A 21,859-nucleotide genomic window follows, 5' to 3' on the forward strand; every position below is an offset into this window, starting at 1 on the left:
TGCACAAGCAACCAGTTAGTTACTGCCATTAAAAGAAATGCAACCGATAAGTGACTTATCTATGCATTAACATATATTCCAGCACCAATACTGTATTCATAAGACTACATGTGTGTACAAACTGAAATAAACCCCAGGATCTGGGTGTGTCTGTGTTCCTTACCCTGTCCCCCCGTGCCACAGATGTCACACAAGTCCCACTGGAAATACCAAAGTGGTTTATGAGGCACAAGGCATGTTCAGCTCATTTTCAGCTGCTGCCTGGAACCTTTGAAACTATACTGAACATTTTAGAACATATTACCACAGAAATTAAATTACTAAATGTATTAACAGCATGTTTATAACTTTGTCTTGCCATAGTAACAACATATATATTTTTCTGGGCTGATTCTAACACTTCACCATGAGTAATATCCATGTAATTCTTTTAAAATTACCAGTTTATATTTCAGCTAAGATCATCTTGCCAATAGAGAGACCAGCAGTATATTGAATTTCAAAATGGAAATTCAGACTGCATTTCTGTATCAGTATCTTCCAGGAAAATAAGATGTCCAGAAACTGTATTTTTTGTATCAGTTGGTGTCTAGTTTCACCACTGCATTTGTTCTCTTTGTAGTGGTCAGAGTGAAGTATGGAAATGCAGATGGTGAATACTGCAAATTTCCCTTCTGGTTCAATGGCAAGGAATACAACAGCTGCACAGATGCAGGACGCAGCGATGGATTCCTCTGGTGTTCCACAACCAAAGACTTCGATGCAGATGGGAAATATGGCTTTTGTCCCCATGAGTGTAAGTAGACCAATGTTTCTAGTGATTTTTCTCCTGGCAGACTGTTCCTTTCTTCTTTGCTCATCCACTTCTTGTGTTTTTCCCACTTCCTTTCCTTTTAGATAAAGGAATGAATGTCTTTCAGAAATCATAACATGCCAGTATCTGTACTAAATTATTAGAGGGTCTAGGAAAGCTAAGATTGTACTTTAATTCTACCTTTTTGGAAGATGACCAGAACTCTCTGTTTCACAAGGATTTTATTTCATATCTGGAAACATTCATTTACAGATTAGATAATGAGTATAATGCCTTTGTGTAGCCATAACTTTTTAAAATTATACACAATATAATTTTTATTATCTTTCAAATGAATTTATAACAATATGTTTCCTTTAAAAACAACAGGAACACATATTTCTGTGCTTGAAAATTTTGATGAGCCTTTACATCTTGAGGATATAACATTTCAGACTATTTATTGGTATGAGTGTTAATTTCATCTCCTGTACATCACACAGTAGGAAACCTTTAGAGAAGCAATTAATTGGCTGTAGCCTACTGAGGTAATTTATCAGCAGTGAGAATAGTAGAGACGGTAAGGTGCTTTCAGCCACTCGTTCCACGTCCTGTTTGCCAGTTCCTGGCACATACATTAACAGACATTCCCAGTACTGCAGTTTCCCACACTCATTTATTTCCCTTTGTACATAACTGACTATTAGCTTTGGGCAGCAGGGAGTGTTTCATCACTCTTTTTACCTTTCATATCAAGCACTGGGTCAGTAAAAGTCCTGCCTACTACTCCTGGGTCATAAAAAAAAATAAGAGAGTTTTGAAGGAGAGCAAACCAGAAAGAAATGGTGCTTTTTTCATATTCATGCTAATCCTGCTTGAAACAATAGTACTGAACTTATTTATAATGTTATGGCTACATGCAGTCAGTACAAGGAAAGAGAATGCAGATTGCTGAAAGAAGATCAGTGATGCTTAAGCCTCAAGCTACCAAAATATGTTCAGGGGTTTGCCAGCCCAAGAATGCACAAGTAGAGCCCAACATGTCCCAGCACACAAGTACTGCCACACATGTACATGTATTCATATGTACATGTCTGAAAAGAAATGCATTTTTCAAAATTTTGCAGGTATGTGTACATAGAAAAAGTTCAAAATAGGATTCTCTGGAATCCTATTGTAGCCAAACACTAAATGGATTCCTGCTTGACAAGTTCTGGGGTTTTTTCAAGCTCATTTGCAAGACTATACAGTTTCAAATACAAGATTACAGATTTTCTACCTCAGGATGGCAGTGGTTTCCAAAGATAATCTGTTGTAGAACATATCAGTCTTGAGCCCTAATGCAGTAAAAAGTTATTCTTTAATTTCCAAACCCCTAATTGCCTGGTATAGATCACATATAGAGCTGGGATCTACCCTGGTGACAGCTATTAATACAATTACAGAGGATGAACAAGCAGGAGTATGAACTTTACACATATTACAATTAATTTTTTAAAAATTTATTGTTAGTGGTATGACTTTCAGAATATTTACTTCAGCAGACTATAAGCGTGCACATGCACATAACTGCACAATCTTTTTTGGGGGGAAATTTTGACATCTCCTTTATTTCCTACCTTTCCCCAAATCTCCTCTTCCTTGGATTAATTCTTTCAGCCACAAAAGAGAAAAATTTGGCTCATTTCTTTAAAATACTGAAAGCACTCAGATGCAGTCAGAATGAAGCCATGATTATAGGCAGCTGGAGAAATGGAGATCCACATACCCTGACTGATACACCTTTGTAAGATCCTAAAGTCATGCAAGGCTGAAAATGTAAACAGTGGAGCACTGTCAGGGAGAGTTGGTTCTGAAAGTGAGATTCCTGGAAATGTCAGTGTCAAGGTTTCTGAAATGGAACAGAAGGGTTTCAGCCTTTTGTTTCTGATGTAATTGTTTTGCAAGATCCATGAACAGTTATGCACAGATGTTTCTTATTAAATGCAGAGTGGCATTGTTCACTCATTATTCCAAGGCACCATTTGCTAAACCCCAGCTAATAAATTCAGATAGGGTAGGATTTACATCAGACAGTCTGTGTTGGCGGCAACATTCCTGGTTGTTGGCCTTTGTTTCTCTCATGTTTAACTCACTGAAGTTAGTTTGAATTCTCATTATAGAGCCACAGTGCATATATGGAAACATGTCTAAAGCTGTGGTGCTGCACCAGGCTTTTCTAAAGTTAGTCCCAGATCTGTACCCTAATTTTGTAAACTGATTGAACTATTGTTTGTCAAAGCTGGAGGTAAAGCAGAAAGTTATCTACATACTACACAAATCTTACACAGGTGTGCTGAACTTCTCCTTTGCCATATGGGATCAAGGCATCTTGATATCTCTCATTTCCAAACTCCACTGACACTACAGGCAGTTTAGGCTCCTAACATTGGTCCTCCTGTATATAACAATCTGTTCTCTGCCTGTACCTCCCTCACACTGGTCACAGTTCTTGTAGGCTGCTGCCTGACTGCTCTCCCAGGCAGAACCCTCGTGAAGCTGCACCTACCTCCACCATGGATCTGTGCCACAGGGGTTTAGCAGCCTTCCAGCCTGAGGTTTCCTGACATCACAACTGGTTAATTTTTCTAGGAAGAGCTAAAAGTGAAGTTCACATATTAGTAATGTCCAGTCTGAATCTGCTCTCACTTTACCAGTAAATTGCTGAGCTTACCATGATGCAGAACAAGGCCCTTTAAGATCCCCTTACAAGTAAATTTGGCTTTTCTTTTGGGGAAACTGCCCCAGTCTCTAACTTTCATTTACATTAACGCAATTTTATTGTTAAGGGGGGAGAGGGGGGGAATTGAAAACTTAATAAACCATTGTTGTTACCATCACATGATGTAGCCTCAAGCAAAATGAAAAACTGCATTCTGACTGCGGCTCAGAAAGGCAGCATGCAAAGTAAGAGACTGACTTTCCATATGGTTTTTGCAACTTAGCCACATGTAAACCAATATAAAAAAGGCTATTAAAATGCAGAGTTTGCCAGACCTAGAGCTGGAAGCAGCTCATGGTGAGTGAGTCATCTAAACAACTCAGTTTAACTATGCTCTCCAATTCTATCACTACTTTTTTAAAAAAATAAAGTCCTTCTCCAATCACAATAGCCACAGCCCTAGTTAATGCACTTTTCCTATCTTAGTACAGCACCTGAGACAAAACCCAACATTCGGGGAAGCACAGGGTGTGTTGCAGACAGGACCCCTGTGTGGCTGTTTCCATGTCCAGGATGTAGAAGGATAGAATCACTCTCTCAGGCAGATCAGAAGTTCAGCAAACTTGTGTGTGTGAGCCAGGCCTGCAAAGCTCCAAATCCTCTCATTAGTAGGACTTCTTTAACTTACTGGTTCATGTCCCTGATGCTGTAGCCAATTACTGGTTTAAGTGTAAAAGGCAAAATGGATCATCTGTGTCACAATACTCCATTGTTAGAACCCTTTCCCAGTCACCCTTAAGCCAGAAGAGGCCTGGGGGGTTTATTTAGTGCTACTGTAAAAAGAAGCACACACATAAACAATGCCTCTTCCCACTGATGGATCAGCCTAAGCAAAGGCAAACCCCCTCAAATCCTACACATAGACTGAGGCTGTAATGGCTGTTTAGTCATCAAAACCAACAGCAAAGTTAGAAGTAACCTGCCAAGCCTTCCCACATACACATTTGGGTTTTAGCTGCAGCTTTAAACTGCGTGAGAGAAGGGGGGGGGGAAAGGTGCCCTTGGGCATCTTAAAAAGGGCCAAATCATGGATGCTTTACACTGTGATTCCTTGTTGATACTGAGCCTTGTGTTCTGACATTTTCCTCTCTCGTTCCCCCTACAGCACTTTTTACAATGGGTGGCAATGGTGATGGGCAGCCATGCAAATTTCCCTTCAAATTCCAAGGCCAGTCCTATGACCAGTGCACAACAGAAGGCAGAACAGATGGATACCGATGGTGTGGAACCACTGAAGACTACGACAGAGATAAGAAATATGGATTCTGTCCAGAGACTGGTACGAGGAATGTTGCTTGCATAACACAGTCTAATTGGTCATTGTTTTAACAAGTCTTCTTTGGCACACTTTCACCAGAGCACACAGAAGTTGATGAGTTAGACACAATTTCAACAGAGGTGGCCGAGGATGTAACTGGAACAGGAGCAATCTGTATAAACAAGGTGGTCACAGCACAGGTTTGTCAGGAATACACAAATGGCATTGAACGTACAAATACATGGCTACCACTGCAGGATAATTACAAGCAGATTACGGTTTGTTAATGGCCCTGGAAGAGAAGTCTCATGTGACAGAAGAAAGTATGAATAATATTTTAGCTTAATACTCACCATTTACACTTGTAAAAAGAAATCCTGTTTAGTATGTTAAGCTTGTGTTAATAGATCTTTTCAGCAATTCAAAAGAACTAAGTGAAATGGTTTAGCCACAAAAATAGATTTCAAATTTCTTCACAATTTTTTATACTTTTTAACTTGAGTTTTACTACATAAAGGAACAAAAATTAATTTAGAGCCCTGAATAGCTTGGCAGGTGTTCATTCTTAGGATTCATGCTACAGCCATAAGCATAGAGACTAAGTTAACCATGGCAGTTCTAAAATCTCTGGCTTTTAACAGAGCCAAGGGGAAGCTACATTCAAACCTACATGCATCCTGCTTTTTGATTTTTGGGGGTCTTTTGAAAATGGCCCAACCATTAGCAATACAGCTTTGAGGTACTGGTATTTGGCTTTCTGTTACTTTTGATTACCAGGTGTAACCCTTCCATTTCACATTATAGATGTCAAAAAAAAAAAAAAAGGTATCAAATTCATTATACCCTGCTACATGGTTAGGAAGAGAAAATTCTAAAGATCTTTCAACAGCCAAAAGAACCAATATATCTAGAATCAATGTAGTCAAAGTCTTAGCTAACACAGTCGCTATCAGTGGAACAAAGAAATTCACTTAGTTTAAGCTTTCTTTCAGCATAAAATCCTATTAATAAATAGTAATGAATGAGAAATAAATACTAATAAATAATTAGGGACACAATCAGCTTTGCCTCTGTATTGCTCTCATGTACCTTCCCAGAAGACAGACCATAATTTGAAAGGAACTGTCATTGTCAGGTAGCAGTATAAATGAATTTAAATGACTTTTATATTATTTTCCTATTCTGTTCATGATACCTACTTTAAACTGTTATTTTAAATGCAGTTGCATTCTCTTCCCTCTAGAAATCCTTGTGCCTGCAGATACAAATGTTATTTCTTATATATTACTGCCATATACTACATAGATGAGAACACAGGGGAAAATTTTTCAAGTTTTTGCAGAACTACTGGTTAAAAAAAAAAGTTTTCTACATATAATATATCCTTCTCTTTAGAAAATGTTTTAAATCATATAATTTTAAACTGTACCCTGCTGTCAGGGTATATAAAGTTTATTCTTGAGTGAGACACCTAGCAGCCAGGTGGATATTCAATAGCTCTTTAACCTTTCTGACACTAACCATACCTTCCACCTAAATACTTTAAAACACTTTAAAATAACACCAGGAGTGAGCATTAAAAGATACTTGCTGGACAATCACCTTCCACAAAACACTGTTAAACTGCTGCTTTCCCAGAGCTGTGAACATGAGTCCAGGGTTCCTTCTCATCCCCACCTAAACTATTGGCAAGTTCATTGCAATGGCAATGTCTAGACTTCTTCCTTTTTAATTCTGTCAGACAATTTTCAAATATTACTTTTAATCTTACTCTTCATATTCCTAGAAGCATTGCAGTGTTTCTGCTTCCTTTCTGGCTTTAGTGTGTAGTTTAGGAGAAGAAGCAAAAGGGATCCCCTTCTCACTGTGTTTTCCTGTCATTTTCCACAGCTATGTCAACAGTTGGTGGAAATTCCGAGGGAGCTCCTTGTGTATTCCCCTTCATCTTCCTCGGGAATAAATACGAGTCGTGCACAAGTGCAGGGCGCAACGATGGCAAGCTCTGGTGTGCCTCCACCAGCAGCTACGACGACGACCGCAAGTGGGGCTTTTGTCCAGATCAAGGTAACGCCCCTTGTCAGGGCAACACAAGGGTAACTGGGCAGTGCCCACACCGATGGCATCACATGTGCAGTGATTTCATTCTCATCATCCCTGCTGGTTACAGCACTTCTCCCCAGCCTGAAATCTGAGCAAAGTCCCTACACTGAAATGTGAGACTACAGCTAGAGTCACTCCCAGAGCTCATCTGTCTGAAATATTCAGATTTCCTAAAGTTATAATGATGCACGATCCTTTTAAAATACAAAACCATGAAATAAATTAATAAATAAATAGATGTTTTTCTTCCCACCAGTGTTTCTTTCCAAGACTAAAAGCCACAAGTACTATGGGATTTCACTAGTATGCAATAAATTGTACACTGATAAAAATTAGGAACAAACACTAAATGTAAAAAATTAATACATTTGTGACTGATATTGCAAAGGATGAAAAACATGTTTAAAAAATGAGTGAGACAGTATAAAGTCTATGTGGTGAATATCACAATTTAAAATTATTTTGGTTAATATTTGTCCATCTTTTAACATGGGCAAAAGGCTTTTTACATATTTACAAATAAATGCTATATTTGGGCGGGGGGGGAAGGGGGGGTGTATTTTAGGAAGAAAAAAACCTGCCAAATTTCAGGGACTGTTTGGGCATAATTGATGATATGTTATCCTATGATAAAAGGTTATTTTTAACCTAACAATATTTGGTACACCAGTACCAATTCAGAGTCTGTTCTCAGAGACACAGATTTACAGACCTGTTTATCACTTACAAGCCTTTTTGTGGTGAAAAGGAAAATTTGATATCTAGATTGCAAGTTTAATTCTGTACCTAAAAGGGATGTCCAATGTTATTTGCTACACTTCCTTTTCTCACACAAGTATTAACACTTGGTCAGAGTCACTTGCATGGGAGACAGCAGCAAAAATCACCTACAAAAGAGGGTTTTAGAATCTCTCCAGTGAAATGTCATTACTGGCAATAATGTGTGATGTTCACCATTGGAGGCGTTAAATATTAATCATTATTATTTACTGTGAATAGCCTGTCTGGTACAATTCTCTTTAAATGCAAGCAGCTAACACTGTCTTACTGTGCTATTTAGGGTACAGTCTCTTCCTGGTTGCTGCCCACGAATTTGGTCATGCTATGGGATTAGAGCACTCTGAGGACCCCGGAGCTCTCATGGCCCCTATCTACACCTACACCAAGAACTTCCGGCTTTCTCAGGATGATATTAAAGGGATCCAGGAGCTATATGGTAAAGTCCTCCCCCATCAGCAGAACTCATCAGGAAAGCAAGCAACACAGGTTGAAATCTGGGACTCCGAATTTGCAGTAAATTACAAACTGCACAATCCCACCAATGCCAGAAACATCCTCTGCTCCTTTCTCCCTGCTTTCTTCATATTACCAGGCCTTCTACTTCAATTAAATATCACAACTTAAGGATGAGGGGTCACTAAAGTTACTGAATGAAAAGGAGCATCAAAGCACCCCATAAGCACACCTTTAGGTGAAAATTTCTAGTGCTTTTACGAGACAATGAAATGCCATGTTTGTCTCTAGCTTGAAATACCTGATGTGCGTGGGTTTGGATGTTATTTTCTACAACACTCTCAGCTTCCCAGATTGTGACCCTTGGCAAAAGGGGAAGGACATTGTTTCCTGTGTCCCAGCTTGGAAACAGTTCACATTGCCTTCCCACAGTTCAGGCTGTACCACCACAATAACATTTGCAGAAAGTGTGGGAGCTGAAACTTCAATGTAAATGTATTTGGCAGTCTCCTAGAGAAAAAGTCGATTTAAGTATTTTTATGTAGTTACATCTTTAACATTTGTTATTTTCTCCACAGACAGTCTTAGTAAAATGCATACGTAGTATCATGATTAAAATTCCTTTCATGCACACATTTTCTACCTTGCAGAGGCACAAGTATACTACAGTCAATTAAGTAGACATTCCCATATTCCATTTCTCTTTCTATGCTTTTCATTTTTCTACTGAGAGATCTTTTTAACTCTGACTATATTCTACAGTTTTCCACACCTTAGAAATTTTAATAAGAATATATCAAAATTATTATCACATGAGACAAAAATCTGATTTGAATCTTCATTATTCCTTGTTCTGCTTTAATTAAGAATGGGAATTGAGACATGGTCAAGGTTTGTAAGTGAGTTTTCTGAGCTCATACTGTGTATCTTTGATAAGAGCTCAGAACTTAACCCAATTTTCTTAAAGCATGCTTCAAGATCTGAGACAAAACTATCTTTCTTCCTTTTTAACTGATATAACCCTTTACAAACTGTTTTCTATGTAAAACAAGTATTCAAAAAAACCTTGTTTTCCCCCATTATTATTATCATCACAAATCAGCTACACTCCATTTTTTTTCTCATACAGTAAATTAACCCAATGTCTGAGAAAAAAATAGCAAATGCCTCAAGACAAGCAGCAGCCAAATAATAAAACCAAATAAAATAAACCAGATGGCAAAGTGCATGTTCTGAAAAGCACAATTTGATTCTTGGTGAGGGCAGAAAGATCATACAAATGGCTCAAAATGCATCTTTGTAACTTGCCAAATATTGGCACTTCTTTAAAAAAGAGAAATCCACTTTGACATCTTTCTCAGCAGAGCTGCAGATAATTCTGAGTACAAGGACTTTGAAATTTATTTAACTTCTTTTCAGAAGCCAGCAAAATAAGAATTGGGATGTTCACTTCTGAACCCAGTACAGTCACTTCTAATTATCTCTCAGGTTAAACAGGCAGCTCAGCCCAGACAGACACACACAGGCACCATGTCTCCAATGAGGCCACACAGAGGATCAAGGCAGGACTGGAAGTCAAGGCTTCCTCAGCTGTGCTCAACCATCCTCCTTCTGAAGCAATTTTATTATCAGTTTTTCCTACTTCAAGAACTCACTCCAAATGATTACCCTTTTAGAACCCATGGCAGCTCATGTTCTCCACGTAACCTGTGCAGTATTTCATTTCAGTGTAACAGAATATCTCTGTTCACCATCACAGAGGTGTCACCCGATGTCGAACCTGGACCAGGGCCAGGACCAGGCCCACGTCCGACCCTTGGACCTGTCACTCCAGAGCTCTGCAAGCATGAGATTGTATTTGATGGAGTCGCACAAATTAGAGGAGAAACGTTTTTCTTCAAAGATAGGTAAGTGAGACAAATTGCTTACTAAGAGAGCCTGAAGTGAAGGAATCTATTCACCAAAATCTAGAAATTTATCATCAGGCACAACATCCAGCCTTTGTTTTGTGTATTCAGAAATGGCAAAGTGCCCTAATCAACTCCTCAGGGAAATAGTTTAATTCAGGTTGAGACCAAAGTCATTAAATAACAGCACTATGTGACTCATGGCTGCTGTAATAACACATCAAGGGCACTGGTGATTGGGATAGGTTACATGTGTGCAAAGCCTCTAAGACAGAAGGCACCAAAGGCATATTTTGTGCAAAAGCAGAGACATTCCTATTAAAATGAGGTGGCTGTACCGCTGCAGCTCCCACTGCCTTTGCCACGGCCTGTATTACCCAGCCACTCAGCAATGAAGAGCATCTCCTATGGACTATGGGACTTGGCAGCACCATTGTGAGAGACACTAAAGCTCCTTTTTTCCCTGTCATAAATCAATGCCAAATTTGGAATCATTTATCCTCAGTTACCCTGAACATTTTCCCAACACCACTGAAGATATGGGTCCACACACATTCAGTGAGTGTGCCTAAATCAAACACTGTCTCCTATCATATAAAAACATATACAAGAATCTGAAGCTAAGGGAAGTATTGCAACTCAGCTGTTCATTGCTCCTTGCCAGTTGTCAGCAGAAATTTAAAAGGAAACAGGAACCAACAAACAAGTTCCCCTCACAAAATAGTAATTTAAAAATTATCAGTATCTCCTGGTGATATGCCTGAGTCCAGCCATCTACTCCAGCTTCAAATTTTCAGCTAGATATATGTTTTATTAATATGCTGCATGGTTTAACTCTACTCACCAGCTTTTAGTAACAAAAAAACATAGTCAGGTGATTTTAAAGGGTAAATACAATAATTTCTTCAGTGCATTTCCTTCTAGATCCAATCTATATGATACCCAGAATAATGGTTCTTTAGGTTTGAAGTTGGACTTAAATCTTTATCACAGGCTTTGTGTTTTAGCAATGCAGAAATGGAATTTAAACCTTCTGATTGTAAGAACATATTATTCCCTATTTATATTACAGCTGCTTGTGGCAAAAAGGGTTCATTTCATCTGGTCTGTGGGGATACCTCTGACACCTTTTGTACTCTTCTTCTTGGCCCTGTCAGCAGCAGGCTAAGATTCCAGTGATCCCTACTGGCAAGGAACAGTCATTCCTTGGCCACCAAACAGCCCCACAGTAACGAGAGATCAGCCTCACAAAGCCACACAGGGCTGGCCCCATGAACCCAGAACAAGTTTGTCAAAACCAGTGCCCAGTTTTGCTAATTTAGATCAGAGAGCTGAAGTAGTCACCTGAGCTCAGCACCTTCAGAGGAAAAACATTCTCAGAGCAGTAAAACCCCTACCAAGTTCCACACTATTCCCAGCTACTGCTCCTCTTCTGCTCACTTGTGGGCCTTGGTTTTCAGCCAGATCTCCACCTTGCTTCTGCTCTTCTAAACTAGTAGTCACACAAAGTAACAATGTAAAATCTACTCCTAAACCAGCAGAGTGATCCAGTATTCTGTATAATCCAAACAAAATAGAAGTATTTTGCATTTAGATACAGTTGGACTAAGAACTATGCAAATACCAAAACAATCTGTTCAGACTGGCTCAGCCTTTATCTAGCATGCAGCAAAAGCAGACAACTGTTGAATTGTTTTGCTCTGGAATGGCTTTGCCTGTCAATCTTGCAGCTTTCCAAGTATCAAGCAAACAGCATTGTGACTCACTTTTGGCATTCAAGAAACCACTGTCTATCATGTGTCGTGTGACTTTTATGATTCATGAAAATGACCATAGAATCCAACTGTCACATGGCACAGGCAAAGAGTAAACAGCAAAAAGGAGGTCAGATATGATTACTTCTTTAAAAAAAAAAAAAGTATTTTTCCTCCCCCCTCAAATCAAGGAAAGGAAATTACTGGGAAAAGGGAATTACTGAAGGTGCTTTTAGCCATAGAGAACAGTTGAGCTTTTCCACTGGGCACAGAATGCCCAAGAACAGCATTTCCATAGATGGTTTTGTTCTGAGAGTGAATAGAAGTTCACACTTTGAAATTTATCAGGACACTAAAAAAGACCCACTGATTTGGGTCCTTTTGATAACTGCATATAATAATAATAATAATCATCAGCATGGCAAATATTGATTATGTTAAAAGATGATGTAAAATACCTACTGTAACTAAATTATTAAAATCCTCTAGAAATGTAATATTAAGATTTAATAGGGATGAGTTAAACCATTTTATTGTGTTCAAACTGAAATGAGAAAGCCAAATAATTAATTTCACCATTTCCTCAGTAAGATGTGTAGAAATAAAAATACCTTCTACTCAATTCAAAAACAAAATAAAATTCAGCTTTGAAAAAGTTTCCCTTTCCAAAAGAAAACCTCACCAATTTAACAAGTCCCTTGAAATGTGTGGTTTATTAAAAACCTGGTGTTAAGTCTCTGTTGGCCCTGGATAGTTTGAAATTCATGCAGATAGCAATTACTGGAGCTGATTCAGCCATAAATCAGGTTCAAACTTGACTGAGAATTCTGTAACTCGGGTTTTTAAAGGAACTACTTTTATGAATGCAGTGTTATAAGGACTTTCTATATGAATTTCCATTCCATATCATATTGGATCTGCTTTTCTGTCTAAAAAGAGATGCATGAAACAAATGGTATTACCTATTACAGCATTTCATATGTATTTTAACACTTTCAAGAGCAGTAATTAGTCAAATGGCTTATTCTTTGCCTCTTTTTTGTAAATGAAAATTATGAGTCATGCTCAGAGATATTTTTGTACATGTTATATATAAATACATCTATGTATCCACAACAAGGATACGATAATATATTATTATCTTCGTTATTGATAAAAATACAGCAATTTGTTAAATTAATTTAGGACTGCTCCTCCAAATTTTAGGCAAAACAAAAATGCAGTTTAAGATCCTGGGCTTCTCAAAGGTGTAAGTGTTATAGGCAGGAATGGGTAATGACAATTTATACTCTGCAAAAAATAAAATGCCAGTAGCAGCTTGAGCTTCAGAAACATATTAATGGTAAAAGCAGTTTGACCTCAGAATTTAATGACTATAGCTTGGTGCAAGAGCAATTCCACCAGCCTGCTGATTTTTCATTTTATGACCATATTAAAACTTTTGTTCTGTTGGGGAAAAAAGTTCTTCATTCTATGGAGGAGGAAATAGCAGTGCTATTTTTAATACCAAAAGCCCTCAGCACAAAGCTCTGCCATTTAAAGATAATTAGAGCTTTTTAAGGCTTAAATCAAATGATCATCCTACTTATACATAAAATAGCCAATAAATTACCCTTTGCATTTCTCTAATGAACGTTTTTAGTGCTAGCAGTTTCTTTTACAGCCAAACTCACTTCCAAGCACTGTGATATACTGCTATTAAATTTGAACTTTAAGTCACTACAATAGTAATTGCAAGAGCAGTTCATGGAATACAAAACTCTGCTTGTGTCAAATGCTCATCCATCTGCTCCATACACAGCAGCAGGAGGGCTCTAACAGTTTAAATGCTGTGTAAATGAGTTTATTTGTATACTCAAAGCACAGGATAAATTTTTCCCTGATGCAAAAAGCAACAGGAAGCAATCAGTGCAACAATTTCACCAGCAGTCCAGCATGCAGCTTATGGTGCAGCTCCTCTAGCAACATGCCTCTAAATAAATGAGTTTGCTTTTCAGTCAGTGAAGAGAAGAGTTCCAAGTGTGTGTTGCTGCTAATTTGTGTGTGCGCATGTGTGTGTGTGTGTGCTCATACAGCCTGTGCCAGAAGTGATGAGAAACAGATGTGCTGCTGAATTAGTTCATTGTAGATCTTGTACAATTTTCTGTTCTGCTCAGATTCATGTGGAGGACTGTAAACCCCCGAGGAAAACCCACAGGTCCTCTTCTTGTTGCTACATTCTGGCCTGATCTGCCAGAGAAAATTGATGCTGTCTATGAGGCCCCTCAGGACGAGAAGGCTGTATTTTTTTCAGGTATTGGTTTTAAAGGCTGTATTTTTTTAAAAGGTATGGGTTTTAAGTTTCAAAGTGTAAGTATCCATTTGCATAATGTTGCATTCAAGCTCACTTTCCTTTGAGTTGTACCTGGGACAGGGAACAGCCTAAGAGCCAGCAGAGCCAACAGGTAGGGTGAGACATCTCCCTCTTCCCATGCTCAGGATTTTAGGACAAAGGCTGGATCTGAAAGACTCTAAACAGCATTCAGCCTCCAGTACAACAAAAGGAGAGCTGTAACCACCTAGAAAGAGACACTCAACAATAAGCAAAACCAAACAAGAATCGTTATTTAAAATGCAACACAACAACAGTGGGAGCTCTCTTTCCTCAGTCGCTGCTCTGTTTTTCTTCTATTTCTTTCCATCTTAAGCTATTATCTCAGCACATGTTGCTTGAGAGGACTACTTTTTTCTTTTTCCTCATGCCTTTCCTTGTCTCCTTCTCTTTTGCCAAAGACTGACTTCCACTTTGGCTTCCAAGCATCTTCCTTGGTGGCTCATCAGGCAGAGGATACAGGCAGCCATGCAAGCTGCCTCCATGGGAGAGGAGGAGGACAGGAAGCTCTGCTCTGTCTGTCACACATATGGTTCAGCTGTAGTGGCCAAATGAGCAGAGCTGTGAGACTGTTTTCAACATGAAGAACTGAGCCAGCAAAAATGAGGCTCCAATATCTACTAAAAACATGACTAAACATCTCCAGTCATGTAAAAGCCATATGGCAAAAGCTGCTGTACATTTCTATACAGGAGAGAAAAAAGTAATGATAATCTATTCCACATGGCTCAGAGGCCATTTGCTTTAGTTTACATCGAGAGGGGGAAAAAACTTAAAGAATTCAGGCAAACCAAAACACTTCAAATATTGCATATATTATATATAATTCTATCACATCTAAACCTCTCCCTTTCTTTAAAAATTCCAGGAAAACGTAGCTAACCTGCTTTTTAAAAAAATAAATAAGAACTATCAAAAAACAAAGATTGGTTTGAAAATAACACAACTGTCTTAAAATACTTACTAGTTAGTCCCACACTTTACTCCTGAATGGTGAATCAATAACTTCCAAGAATCTCAAATGCTGCACTTTATACTTTTCTCACATTAATACTTTACTTACTTTCTTTCCCACTAGCATAGAATCAAAGAAATGTCCTTTCATGAACAAATCTTTCCATGGCTTTCAGTGAATCCAGTGAGGGTATTTACTAAGCAAATTATGATTCCATGTAAAGAGCACAGAGCCACTACTACATAGTCCACTAGTACACATCTGGGGAGACACTAGAAAATGTTGTGTGACAAAGGACAACAGGAACTGTGAGCAAAAACTTCCTATTAATCACTCAATAAAATTGGTCAACAAAACAAATAAAGGGCAAACATGAGCTTCTGCATTTGAATATCAGGTGCCCCTGCCCAGTTTCAGACAATTTTCATCATACAAAAAATTTCCTGTATAAACTACTTGTTTTAGCATAACCCAAATTTACCCACAACAGTGTCTGCCTCAAAGTAAGTCAGCTAAGAAGGTAGGAAGCAAGAGAAAAGAGATGATCTCTTTTTTTGAGGCAAGGAGCACTTCAATAGCAAAAGTAGTGGTAATCACAGTCCACTTGCATTGTAATCTAGTGCTTCACAGATGGCAAAATACTAGAAAGACCAGTGGTACAGTTAGTGCAATAAAAAGTCACATGGCAAAGCAAAAAAGAAGAAATACCCTTTTGTTAGGGATTATTAAACAGTGTTTCTTTGCTTTGTTTTCTCCCCTACTTAGGAAATGAGTACTGGGTTTATTCAGCCAGCAACTTGGACAGAGGCTATCCAAAGAAACTCACCAGCCTGGGACTGCCCCCTGATGTGCAGCGTGTCGATGCAGCTTTTAACTGGGGCAGAAACAAGAGGACATACATTTTTGCTGGAGACAGATACTGGAAGTAAGATGCACTGAGTGGCGGTGGGATGCCGTTAGCCGAGCTGTCTCTAGGGCTGAAAGCACGCTGAGCTTCAGGAGGCAGGGACCAAACACAGGGGGTCATCCTCCGGGAATGTGAAACAAGGGCTGCCAGGACAGTGCTGACAGCAGCAGGAAACTAGCACGTATCTCAGAAAACAGCCTCAAAAACAGCAATGGAAGAGGTCTGGGAGTGTGTGTCAGGCTGGCCACCACTAACAACTCATCCCTCTGCCCCCATGTACCAGCACCTGCCCCACATCAGTCCCTGACTTTTAAGAGGGGCAAGTTGTCCGTACTGTCAGCTCACAAATACTGAGGGAAAACTCTGCAAGGAATTCCTTATAAATGCACTGATCTCCAATCACTTGAATCCAAAGACTGACCAGATTGCCTAAGAAATTCTCTCACTAAGCCATCAGGTTTAGAGGCACTGGATTTAAAGGAAAGAGCAGTGTGCCTACCAAAGCATGCTGGGGATGACTGTAAATCCTTTCAGCAGCTGATCTACCATCAGTTACACCTTTGCTCTACTAATACAGTTGGCACTGAGGAAATCTGAACAAACCACAAGTTTATCTGTAAGTACTTTGAGAAAAATCTTAGCTTCAATTCATTTTGACAGTCTCTCAATCCTTTTCATGTTTACAGTGAAACCCAGGTGACCTGCTACCATGCTCTTATCTTCCTAGATTAAGTATGCCCTTAAAATGTCTCAAGGCTATTACTGTGGTAGAAATAAATATCCCACATTACACCTGAAGAGTATACTAATTGTATAGTTGTATTTAATAGAATTTCATTATCATAATTGCCAGGAAGATCTGGCACTAAAGACCATCTTAAAAAGCAGAGGAGGAACTTTGTGAGTTACCTCTGTGCTATCAAAATGGCATCAGAACAAAGCAAAGGCACTGACTCCTGCAGTCACTGTCAGAGGCCTGTTCCAGGAACAGGACTTTACTTCAGGAATGCAGACATTACACAACAGGCTGAAAGTGGACCCATTCATTAACTGACAATTTAGAGGAAAGTTAAACATCAGAAATAACCACCAGAAATCTAAAAGATTCTCCAACCTGTAAGGGTTCCTTCTGAGAGATGTTCTATATAAGATATCAAAAGAGGTCTCAGAATAATTGAGTCCATTTTATGTGAACATTAATTTCATGTTATGATTAAACTGAATTACTTACTTTATTATATCCTAACGACTGTGGATTCCTGTAAGTAAATAAAATACCCTTTCACAATTGCCACTTGATCATAACTTTCAATTACTTTAAGGACAGTAATCTTCTCAATTATCTAAAGAAAAAAAGAACTAAAAAGCTAAAGAATGATATTCATTCTTTAATGTCTTATTGTGAAGACCATTTAAACATTTACAAGTAGTAGTTCTAATACAGCCATCTGCAACACTTCACACTCCTACTAAAACCTACAGGCTATGAGTTAAAAAGCTGCTGGTCTCCTCTGCACCGGCTATTGTTTTGATTAACTGTTCTGCAGGGCCTCCAAGTAATTCATCACTCTAATCACAGACAGTATTTCCATCAAAGTACCTTATCAAGTGCAGTCACTGCAGAATGCATAATTTATTGTTAAGGAAACAAAATAGGATTAAGTGATTTCTATCTGTGTAAAGAAGAAAGCAAGCAGTTGACAAACATTTCAGAAAGAAAAAAATGCAACTCCATCGAACAGACTCTATAACCCTTAAGTATGTGGCTGTTACATTCTATACAAGGACTCTGTCAATGGAATCAAAGTAGTTACATACCATAGTCCTTCCTGTGCCATTATCACACTTACTTTAAATGCATATTTTGGAAGCCTTCTCTCTCCTTCATTCCAGCCACAAGCTATTTTAGTGTTATTATAACAAGACTGTTGAGCATAGCAAAGTTTTGTGAGGGAGGGGAAAAGGAGTTGGCTCAGATTCCACAGCTGAAGTTTTAAAGCTACCCAGCAAGGTACTAGATTTTCTTTAAATAGCCCAGAAAAAAAATAGTAAGGAATTTAAATGAATCATTTAAATTGCTTTTGACCAACCTACTGCTAGGTTAGTACTGGTGTAACTTTGGATATAATCCAAGTAGTTCCATAGAGCAATGAGGGAAAGGCAACCTATGGACATGGACAAATAGAAAATGGGAACATAATTGCTTTTCTCCCTCCAGTACTAATCAAAGACAACCTCTCTGAAGTCTCCTGCTCCTGAAGAGGTGCTTGAGCACCTGAAGGGTCATTGGTTCAAACTATATCCCATGTCACTGCTGCTCAGTACGCCTCCACTCCTCCTGCTCAGCACTGATTCCCATCCAAATTACATTTCTGGAAAGAATTTTCCTTAGAAATTGTATTTTCAATTCAGCAATAATTGCATTTTCAAAGGAAAGATGTAAAATTTCACAGGATTTAAAAGGAATCAGGAATAATTATAATGAAATAGCAACCATGTTACGATCTCAGTTATTATATTTCTGTTTGTTTTATATAGTCACATTTGCTGAGGACTCTCTGAAAAATTATATTACAATTTAAGATTAAATGCAGATTTGTAATGTAGAGATATAATTTCCTTCAGGTACAATGAAGAAAAGAAGAAAATGGAGCTTGCCTCCCCTAAATTCATTGCTGACTCTTGGAATGGTGTTCCAGACAACCTCGATGCTGTCCTGGGCCTTGGGGACAGTGGTAAGCTGTAATTCTCATTTAAGTCACTAACAAGTTCTCTTATTTGTTTGCTGCAAAACTTGTTGGAGACTAGTTTCTTGTGGTCCATGAGTAGGAGCCAAATGAAGCCACCCAATGCCTGATGCACAGGCATCAGGATGTCCTAACCCCAGGATGCATGACTGAGCCAGTCCTTGTGACTTGGACATTTCCCAGCTCCTTGATCCTCCCCAGGTTCCTCCACACCAGCACACAGTCCCAGCACCATTTCAGCACCATCCTGCTCTAGCACAACCAGAACTCAAGTATGACAATCTCTCACAGGCATGAATGGGTTTTATGTCACAGTTTTTCTTAACTTCCTATCAACTCCAGCTGAGATCCTGGCCCATGGTTTTAACGAGCCTTAAATTTTGCACAGATATGCACTAAAGTCTGAAAGCAGCACTGGTGTCACATGAATCTTGACTCAGTCACGTTTTCAACATCTATTTTGCCAGCAAACATTTCATCCCAGAAAATTCTGGCTCACAAACTAGTAACGTTATTAAGGCTCAATTTAACAAGAGCCCTCTTCTACAGGATGGGAATTTTAATGACTTTTAAAATACATCTTTTTAATAATACAAATACACATTAATATTTTGGGAAAATAAGTCATCCGGTTCATTAAGCTTCATGAAATCACAAAGACAAAAAAATCTTTGATCAAGAATTACGTGCTCCATAATCTGAGCGTGCTTTTTAAATTTATTTTAACAGGATATACCTACTTTTTCAAAGATCAGTACTATCTACAAATGGAAGACAAGAGTTTGAAGATTGTTAAAATTGGCAAGATAAGTTCTGACTGGTTGGGTTGCTGAACTATATATTAATAACCAAATATTTACTTTTTTGTTATATGCCTTATCTGTAATTAGAAATAGATCTGAATGCTAATTACTGGACCAGTCTGGTACTGGCACCAAAACACTAAGTACCAGTACTGTACACATCAGATAATTTAAGAGTGTTTGCCTCCTCAGTATACAAAAGATGTTTACGTATATATTCTGGTACAATTTTCCCGTTGTCATGCTAGTCAGAGTAGTGCTATGAACAGAACAGCCATCATTCTTTATTCCCTTGGTGCTTAAACAAAGCAATGGAACCTTTGGAGACTGGATCATGCCCCTCTGTTATTCACATACCAGATAGGCTCAAGTGAGATGTACCAGCAGTGCACTTTGATTTTTATTTTTTTTAAATACAACTCTGTTATAAATGGATGGTTTGTCTTGATGTTTTTCACCCTCTTATGAGTTTGATCATTACTTCCATTTATTTACATATTAATACAGAAAGACTGTCAAAGGCACAGGTTGCCTCAGGATCTGCTTTGTGTTGATGCATGATAGAATCATGGCAAAAAACTGTGTTAAAGTATTGTTTTAAAGTACTTTTTATTTTAATACATTAGTTAAATTTAGCAATTTGCTTCATGCACTTTGTTACTACTATATAACTTGTTTATATGGATGGAAACGACTCCAATTTTTGAAGACAATGCGTTATACATAAAAGTCAAGTATTGTTTAACATGGGGGTTTTTTTCTGTTCTTTATAATATTGGGGGGTTTGTTCAATTAGGCTTTTTGCTTATGCATTGGGCAACAGAAAATGTTCTTTTCACAATCTGATAGAATGTTTCTCGTTAAAAAATAAACCAGAAAAGAATGTCCCACACATGAAGTGCCAACAATACCAATAAAATCAAATTACACTGTCAACACTACTCATGGCCAGGCTTCCTGATATCACTTGAAATTATAAATTCAGTAGTATGTTTCAGTGCAGTACCTGTCAAAGGAAAAAACATTACCCCAGTATATAAGTGCACAGGGGGTTTATTTAGAAACCTAGGTTATTTTCTCTGTTGGTTCGAAGGTGCAACTGCAGCAATTTAATTAAAGAGATGACACAGCTCCACGTCTGTGCAAAGCCCACTACTCTCCCTGAACAGTTTACACTCCTGTCTGTCATCCACACTCTTTATCACAGGCTGCCTCACCACAGCCCACGCAGGAAGGGAGGATGTAAGTATCCTGTGAGGATGTAAGCTTGAGAAACAGAGATGCAAACCCTTATCCTGCCCATAAGATCAGACACCATCTGGCCAAGGCTCTTATCCAGCTTCATGCACATGAAACACTTCAAAATCCTCTATGGACTGCATGAGGCAAGGTTCTTCTGAAAAACATCTCTCACTTTGAGTCCATGATTCACAGAACTGACCAGTAACTACCTGAGCCCACGATCCATTGGTTTCTTCTCAAGTCCTCTACTTCATGTAGAAACTTCATGTTTGTTTTCACTCAGCACTTTCCTGTTCTAAGCAGAGGTTTTCTTACTGTGATATTCTGAAAATATACTTCTAAAATGGCTGCATTTGCCAAATCACCTTTCAATTGCAACCATCCAGATATAACTCCACTTTAAGAAGCTGCCAATTACTATAGACAATCCTCACCTAGATAGGCCAGCACTATTTTTACTTATGCCAAAAGAAAAGATGGCTTATCTCCTCCTCAGAATACTCATTCTCTTTAGAAATCATTAATCGCCCTGACAATTAGTCTTGCACTAGACCCAACAAAATAAAGCACAAAACAAAGTAGCTGTAATTGCAAAATGTTAGTATTGCAGTTTTTACAAACACCTGGCAACCTTCCCACCATAGCAGGATCCATTTCAGGGATGTATGACCTGTCCTGATCATAAACATCTTCCTGCACTAGTGCTGAAAATATTCTCTAGCTTTAATGACTGCCAGGCATTCATTTTGAGCACTACAATAATTTAAGCTCTGTTTTAAGAATCCCCAATAACCATCCCCTGAAGATTTTTATGTTCTTATGTCAGTACTGCCCCAGCATGCCTACTCTAGCATCTGTATTTAATATGGAAAGGGTTTAAAACATAGATATAGTAGAACATTTGCAATGGGCCTTCCAGCTCTGAACTTGCTAAATCACATTTCTACTGATTACTGAAATAGTTTCCTTTTCCTCTACAACTTACGCATGTTTTGCAACATTGGCAAATCTACCATCTTACGTTCTGT

The 21,859-nt window shown here is 38.5% G+C and overlaps 1 protein-coding gene across 1 annotated transcript in view; it reads left to right on the top strand.

Moving 5' to 3' along the window:
* The window catches only part of MMP2 (matrix metallopeptidase 2), a 28,537-nt gene extending 8,569 nt beyond the window's left edge, over window positions 1-19,968 (top strand). The window contains exons 5-13 of the mRNA XM_082289817.1: window positions 623-796; window positions 4,660-4,833; window positions 6,703-6,876; window positions 7,973-8,128; window positions 9,905-10,052; window positions 13,963-14,099; window positions 15,898-16,057; window positions 18,665-18,774; window positions 19,516-19,968. Coding sequence (XP_082145943.1) covers window positions 623-796; window positions 4,660-4,833; window positions 6,703-6,876; window positions 7,973-8,128; window positions 9,905-10,052; window positions 13,963-14,099; window positions 15,898-16,057; window positions 18,665-18,774; window positions 19,516-19,619 — 1,337 coding nt within the window. The 3' untranslated portion in view covers window positions 19,620-19,968. The remainder of the gene's footprint in view (window positions 1-622; window positions 797-4,659; window positions 4,834-6,702; window positions 6,877-7,972; window positions 8,129-9,904; window positions 10,053-13,962; window positions 14,100-15,897; window positions 16,058-18,664; window positions 18,775-19,515) is intronic.
* Window positions 19,969-21,859: the final 1,891 nt, after the last annotated feature.

This window comes from Coloeus monedula (assembly GCF_965178545.1).
Source record: "Coloeus monedula genome assembly, chromosome: 13".
Taxonomy (NCBI): domain Eukaryota; kingdom Metazoa; phylum Chordata; class Aves; order Passeriformes; family Corvidae; genus Coloeus; species Coloeus monedula.